The sequence below is a fragment of the Cibotium barometz genome, chromosome 39 (assembly GCF_041138505.1).
Source record: "Cibotium barometz isolate CiBa-2024 chromosome 39, ASM4113850v1, whole genome shotgun sequence".
NCBI lineage: Eukaryota > Viridiplantae > Streptophyta > Polypodiopsida > Cyatheales > Cibotiaceae > Cibotium > Cibotium barometz.
Genome location: NC_141084.1, coordinates 19,354,421 through 19,361,622, shown reverse-complemented (window position 1 = coordinate 19,361,622; position 7,202 = coordinate 19,354,421). Strand labels below are relative to the sequence as shown.

At 43.9% G+C, this 7,202-nt stretch overlaps 1 protein-coding gene across 1 annotated transcript; it reads right to left on the bottom strand.

The window, feature by feature from the left end:
- Positions 1-3,015: 3,015 nt before the first annotated feature.
- On the bottom strand, positions 3,016-4,355 carry LOC147615826 (uncharacterized). The gene is made up of 2 exons (XM_086777979.1): positions 3,699-4,355; positions 3,016-3,604 (listed from the first exon to the last, which is right to left on the bottom strand). Exons 1-2 carry the CDS (start codon positions 4,244-4,246, stop codon positions 3,454-3,456), a joined length of 699 nt encoding a protein of 232 aa, XP_086634105.1. The 5' UTR covers positions 4,247-4,355; the 3' UTR covers positions 3,016-3,453.
- Positions 4,356-7,202: the final 2,847 nt, after the last annotated feature.

Sequence of the window (7,202 nt, the reverse complement as noted above, 5' to 3'; positions counted from 1 at the left end):
AAAAAATTATCTTTGTCGGACATAAAAAATCTTCTTAGGTGGCCACTAACCTACTATTATGTGAAGATGGTAACATGAGAACATGTGAATAGCTTATTCCCATGTGTAGCCAAGCTTTTAAGGGGTTCTCAAATGGCAAGTGACCTGTTATTTTGTGAACGGTAACATGAGAACATGTGAATAACTTGTTCACATGTGTTATTATCACAAAAAATCTTGTGATCACGTGAATATTAAATCCCTGATTCTAACTCCACCACATGGTAGAGCTAGACCTTAAAGTTCTACGATGTGGTCTAGGTAGAATACAGCTCTACCACGTGGTAGAGCTAGATCAAATACTTTGAGGTCTAGCTCTACCATGTGGTGGAGCTAGAATTGCATTTAAGGTCTAGCTCTACCATGTGGTGGAGCTAGAATGCATCGATCTAACTGTGTACCATGCAGATCAACAAAACCAAACTCCAAGAAGAGACCTACTTCACATGACAAGAACCAAGGAGCTAGAATTGTATTTGATCTTGCTCTACCACGTGGTAGCGCTGTATTCTACCTAGACGACATTGTAGAGCTAGAATTATTTGAGGTCTAGCTCTACCATGTGGTGGAGCTAATCATCCAAAACTCTATTATGGCGATTTTGCACTATCTTCGTCTCGCGGAACCCAACTTTGACGCGCTGGGATAATTGATTGTGATGCCCAAATCCATGCACAGAGTGATGTGGACATAGAGCAACTTCCCTAGCACAAGTTAGTGTGTTTTGTTCTCTGATGGGGTCCCGGATCCTCAACTTATAACTGTCCAAATCTATGTTCTCGAAAAAGATGCAAGAGCGTGCCAAATGGCAGAAATTTCCAACCGTGGCCCAAACGGCGCCGAAGAGGCATGAAAATTGAATCATGCATGGACAAATGTGTGGCAAGCAACCCGGATCTTTCTTGTTGTGTTCAGATGCGATTCGGACTCATTTCGGATCCGAAACTCTATTATGACGATTTTGCACTATCTTCGCCCCAAGACCCATTTTTGACGCGCTGGGAGAATTGATTGTGATGCCCAAATCCATGCACGGAGTGATGTGGACACATAGAGCAACTTCCCTAGCATAAGTCCATGTGGTCCATTCTCTGATGGAGTCCCCGATCCTCAACTTCTAACTGTCCGAATCCGGGTTCTCGAAAAAGATGCACGAGCGTGCCAAATGGCACAAATTTCCAACCGTGGCCCAAACGGTGCCGAAGAGGCATGAAATTTGAATCATGCATGGACAAATGTTGGCAAGCAACCCGGATCTTTCTTGTTGTGTTCAGATGCGATTCGGACTCATTTCGGACCCGAAACTTTATTATGGCGATTTTGCACTATCTTCGTCGGGACCCAACTTTGACGCGCTGGGAGAACTGATTGCGATGCCCAAATCCATGCACGGAGTGATGTGGACATAGAGCAACTTCCCTAGCATGAGTCCGTGTGGTCCGCTCTCTGATAGGGTCCTGGATCCTCAACTTCTAACTGTCCGAATCCGGGTTCTCGAAAAGATGCACGAGCGTGGCCAAATGGCGAAAATTTTCACCCGTGGCCCAAACGGCGTCGAAGACGCATGAAAATCGAATCATGCATGGATAAATGTGTGGCAAACAACCCGGATCTTTCTTGTTGTGTTCAGATGCGCTTCGGACTCATTTCGGATCGGAAACTCTGTTATGGCGATTTTGCACTATCTTCGCCACTGGGACCCAACTTTGAAGCGCTGGGAGAAGTGATTGCGATGCCCAAATCCATGCACGGAGTGATGTGGACATAGAGCAACTTCCCTAGCAAAAGTTCGTGTGGTCCGTTCTCTGATGGGGTCCCGGATCCTCAACTTCTAACTGTCCGAATCTGGGTTCTCGAAAAAGATGCACGAGCGTGGCAAATGGCAGAAATTTCCAACAGTGGCCCAAACGGCGCCGAAGCGGCGCCGAAGAGGCGTGAAATTCGAATCATGCATGGACAAATGTGTGGCAAGGAACCTGGATCTTTCTTGTTGTATTCAGATGCGATTCAGACTAATTTCGGATCCGAAACTCTGTTATGGCGATTTTACACTATCTTCACCGAGACCCAACTTTGACGCGCTAGGAGAACTGATTGTGATACCCAAATCTATGCACGGAGTGATGTGGACATAGAGCACTTCCCTAGCACAAGTCAGTGTGGTCCGTTCTCTGATGGGATCCCGGATCCTCAACTTCTAGCTGTCCGAATCCGGGTTCTCGAAAAAGATGCACGAGCAACCCAAACGGCAGAAATTTGCAACCGTGGCCCAAACGGCGCCGAAGAGGCATGAAATTCGAATCATGCATGGACAAATGTGTGGCAAGCAACCCGGATCTTTCTTGTTGTGTTCAGATGTGATTCGGACTCATTTCGGATCCGAAACTCTGTTATGGCGATTTTGCACTATTTTCGCCGGGACCCAACTTTGAAGCGCTGGGAGAAGTGATTGCGATGCCCAAATCCATGCACGGAGTGATGTGGACATAGAGCAACTTCCCTATGGTCCGTTCTCTGATGGGGTCCCAGATCCTCAACTTCTAACTGTCCGAATTCGAGTTCTCGAAAAAGATGCACGAGCGTGGCAAATGGCAGAAATTTCCAACCGTGGCCAAAACAGCGCCGAAGCGGCATGAAATTCGAATCATGCATGGACAAATGTATGGCAAGCAACCCGGATCTTTCTTGTTGTGTTGAGATGCGATTCGGACTTATTTTGGATTTGAAACTCTGTTATGGCGATTGCATGTCCTTGCGGATGGACTATATTTTTAAGCAACCATATAATAGATACCTTTATGTCTATTTCTTTATGTACATCTTTTCGTGTACATCTCATATTTGTATAACAAAATTATGGTTTTCCATTTGTTATGGAGACTTCTTCCATATTACAGGGTTTATGGATCAGGATTGTATTTGGATATTGTTGAGCTTCAATATAGAGAAGAGACTACAAAAATATTATTTGGCATTGTCACGAAGATAAGACTCGCACCCAACCTACATGAATGGATCAAGACAACATGAAGATGGATGACCTTCAAAGCCTTCATGGCTATTGTACACATAAGAGTGATGAAGTATATATGGGAGTGATGTAGCTCCTTCATGGATATTGTATATATGGGAGTGATGTAGCTCCTTCGCAGCCTTCATGGCTATTGTATATATGGGAGTGATGTAGCTCCTTTGAATAATACTTTGTAACTATAAAATAATTTAATATAGCGGTAGGTGTATATAGAGCTGTGGGTTTTTCCCTTGAGTTCCCAAGGGTTTTTTCCATCCACAGTTAGAGACCCTTCTTTGAGCGGGGATGTGTTGGCTATATATAGAATGTCTCTATATATAGCCAACAAAGGCAAGGGCTCAGACCAGCAAGCCGAATTCCTCATAGTATAAGGAGACAGCTCAAGCATAGTTCTTGATGTAGTAGGCGTAGAGCGCTGAGTACTCGGAGGAGTAGGTGTCGCCCACTGTGGCTCCGGCGGTGCTGCTGGAGGGCGGCAGGCCATGCAGGGTCTCGAGGCGTTGAACGTAGCTCACATCACCCAACGATTCCCTACAATATCCAACAAACAAGCTTGTGTCAATATCTGCCGTAACTCATTAAACGTCGATCGGAGGTTTCTAAGAATAAGAGTAGTAGTACTCACTTGCTACCGCTGTAGCTGGTTGCTTGGAGAAGACTCCAAGGGATGCTCTCCTGGTCGACGGTGATGGACGCCAGGGTCTTGGCGGTGACTCGGCTGACTTCAGTGCCCAGCTGGTCGAAGGTCTGCCATGAGGGCTGCCCGCCGCTGGCATCCGGCTGGGCCAAGAAGAAGTGACTGCCCACAACAGCGCCTACCAGAGAATCGTTGGCGCTAGTACCATCGACGTAGAGCTTGGCGGTGGCGTTATAGAGCACCCAGTTGGTGCCGTTGAAGGCGTAGTGCTGCTGGCCCACCGCTCGCAACGCCAGGTGCAGCGTGTTGCCGGACGGCACGGAGATGGCGGTCGGGATAATGATACCGGATTCCAGGAGCTGTGATTGATCAGATTGCAGAAGAGTACGTGGACTCAGTACACGAGCAGAGGCCACGACGTCAACGCCGCCTGCAATCACAAGAAGAAGAAGAACGGGCCAAAGCAATCGAACAGCAGGTGCAGTACGGCAGGCTACCGGAGATCTTTCGCAGATTGTCGTGCAGCGCATGTTCATCCCTCCTTGCAGGCTAATTACGAACTCGTTAAAAGACTTAATTATGTATTTTGCGGTAGTAGATTGGCTGAGATTGAGCTTAATTATGGATTGCGATATTAGTGGGAAGATCAGAATTGGAAGGATGTTTTTTTTTAATGAATCAAAAGGTTTTTATAGGCTCTGCAGGAGATCTCCGGACGCGCAATTCGACCAGGTCAAGCAATCATAGCCGCCATCATATACACACACACACGCAACCTTTTATATATTATTACAAAGATAATGTAACAATGTTGAAAGCTTCAAAGCACCAAAATAAAGTAGCCCCGGTTTCCTGGATGCCTACACCAAGACTTTCACAGGGGAAAAAAAAAAGTTCCTTTAGTGTATACAGCTTTCAGGGCTCAATTTGAATTTTTGAGGTTTCAGTTATAAAACCGACTAATCTATGCATTTTTCAAATAAAAACCGGTTGGGCTTCAAGGTTGTCCTTTTTTTCACTGGTTGTAAGAAAAAAAGTTTATTTTTGAAACTGCACCAAGATATAAAGATAATATAATAACAGATAGGCCTTGGGTTTCCTAGATGCCTACACCAATTAATACCTGCACCAAGACTTTGAGGGGGAAAAAAAAGAAACCATCCTTTAGGGTGACTTTTAGGGCTTAAATTGAGAAAAACTAGTTGTAAGGAAGAACACCAAGATTTGTTGTATTTAATGGAGGCAAGAAATTAATTTCGATTGGTTTGCTTTTCACTCACATACATCCTTAGTATGTTCTCTAAAATTCCATACAAGGGAATAGAGGCCTACTAGTGAAAAATGCTAGTGTGTTTTGCTAAACAATGATCGTTTGGCACAATTTCGACTGGATACCAGTGAGAAAATTAATGGTATTCACCCATATTTGTTAAACAATGAGAAAATTTGTTAATTTTCTCACTGGATACCAGTGAGAAAATTAATGGTATTCACCCATATTTGTTTACTAGTAAGAGCGTTGGATATACTAGCATTTTGGGTTCAGACCTTCATTTTTTCTTTTTTATGGCCTATGCATGGGTAATACATGAAGAAATGACCAAGGTTGCAAAGAATATAAGACTGGCACACAATTTAGTATGTTTCATCAATCCCATCTTGTAGCAAATCTACTTGACTAGCAGGATCAATGTCTAGCTCAAGTGAGAGATCAATAAAAAGATCCAAGCCACCATCAATCTCAGGGTGTACGTCTACATCATCACCATTTTCAAGCCCTATTTCATCTCCATCTCTTTGATGTACACCTTCCTCCATGTGTTGGTATTCAATTTGCTCTCTTTGATCTACACCCTCCATATTGTCATGGTTTTCATGATCCTCATCATACACTACATTGTCATCCACTTTCTCCTCCACTTCTTCATGTTAAAATATGTGGGTGGATTGTGGGGGGGTGATTTGAATCACATACCATCATCTTGGATCAATACGATCGGGTTGAAAAATAGCCTACGAAATCATAAAAGAATGAGTAAGTAGCCCATTTTCTCCTCGATTGATACATCTTCCTCTTTCTCCTTGTTGATTGGTACATCATCCTCTTTCTGCTCATCTTGTACAACTTCACTCACCCAACGATTCCCTACAATATCCAACAAACAAGTGTTGCTTTTTTTTTAGCACATCGTGTTTCCGTCATTCATGCATCCCGCTCGACATTCTCACTTGGTCTTGGCATGGGGAGGGTGAATTGTGTAGGCAATGCAAGCTTTCACGAGCGGCCATGGTGTGGGACACCGAGCTTGGCCCATTTAAAATTAAAAAGGCCTTAGACCTTAGCTTGAAAGGCTTGGCCCATTTACAATTTAAAGGTTTGAAACCTTAATGGCTGGGGAAAGAAGCCGCCAGCATTGGAATCAAAACGCCGCAGTGCATGAAGGAAGCGAAGCGTCGCAGGCTCGAACCCGGACGCTTGAAGAGAGAAGGAACGCTGCCATAATAATCTTCGCTGGCCTATGTGTGCTGTGAGCAATAACAAAGGCTGTGAAGGGGAAGGAGACAAAGTCGCCAACCCTCACACACGTTAAAGGAGAAAGAGGCGCCCTCATCATCAACTTTGTGTTGATCGGCTACAGCCACAGCAGCCCACACTGCTGTCAAAGCACAAAGGGCAACCCTATAGCAGAGGACAACCCTGCTGAAGTCATTCTGGTGTCCAGTCGTGCTAAGATCGTAAAGGCGAGAGAGAACAATTCAAACTGCTGCACTGCAAGGATATAATTTTCATATTTACGTTCTTTTTTTAAAAAGCTTTTCTTTTTAAAATAAAAGAAAAATATCATTAAAAAGGAGTCATTCCCACTTTCACTTAACAAAAAGGGGAAAAAAAGAGAGAAAAAAGCATAATACATTCATCTTCTTTTCCTTGCATGTGGAGAGAGAAGCAGAAGAGGAGAAGATCTTTGCAATAAAGAAGCAAGTACGATTCTCGGCAGTAAACAATAACATAGCTTTGCACTCACACACTCACATAGTCACACGTTAGCAAACCTCATAAGTTGTTTGTATTCAAAAATTGAAAGCATTGTAAAATTCAATCCTTGAGGGCCGTGAGGACATTGTTTCTCGTGGTGGTGGAGGGCATCATCGGCAAGCGCGCAAAAGATTTGTCAACATCAAGCAAGAAGTGGCCCTAGATAAGATCTTTCTCTTTTTCTCATCATAAAGAGCTACATAATTTGTCTTGTAAATCAAGCACCCGTGCACGTGAAATTCAATAAACAAAGCACATTTCACACTGCATTTTGCTTCACTTGGTTGTCATAGTGTCATCTCGCTCTTTTACCATAATTCGTCTTGTAAATTCAATAAACAAAGCACATTTCACACTGCATTTTGCTTCACTTGGTTGTCGTAGTGTCATCTCGCTCTTTTGCCATTTAGCACAAAGCTTGCTTAACATTTGTGTGTGTATACATCATCAACACC

Coding starts and splice junctions, on each gene's coding strand:
- LOC147615826 (XM_086777979.1), bottom strand. CDS start 4,246: ATGAACATGCGCTGCACGACAATCTGCGAAAGATCTCCGGTAGCCTGC. Junction 3,605..3,698: donor ACCAGCTACAGCGGTAGCAA/GTGAGTACTACT, acceptor TGGATATTGTAG/GGAATCGTTGGGTGATGTGA.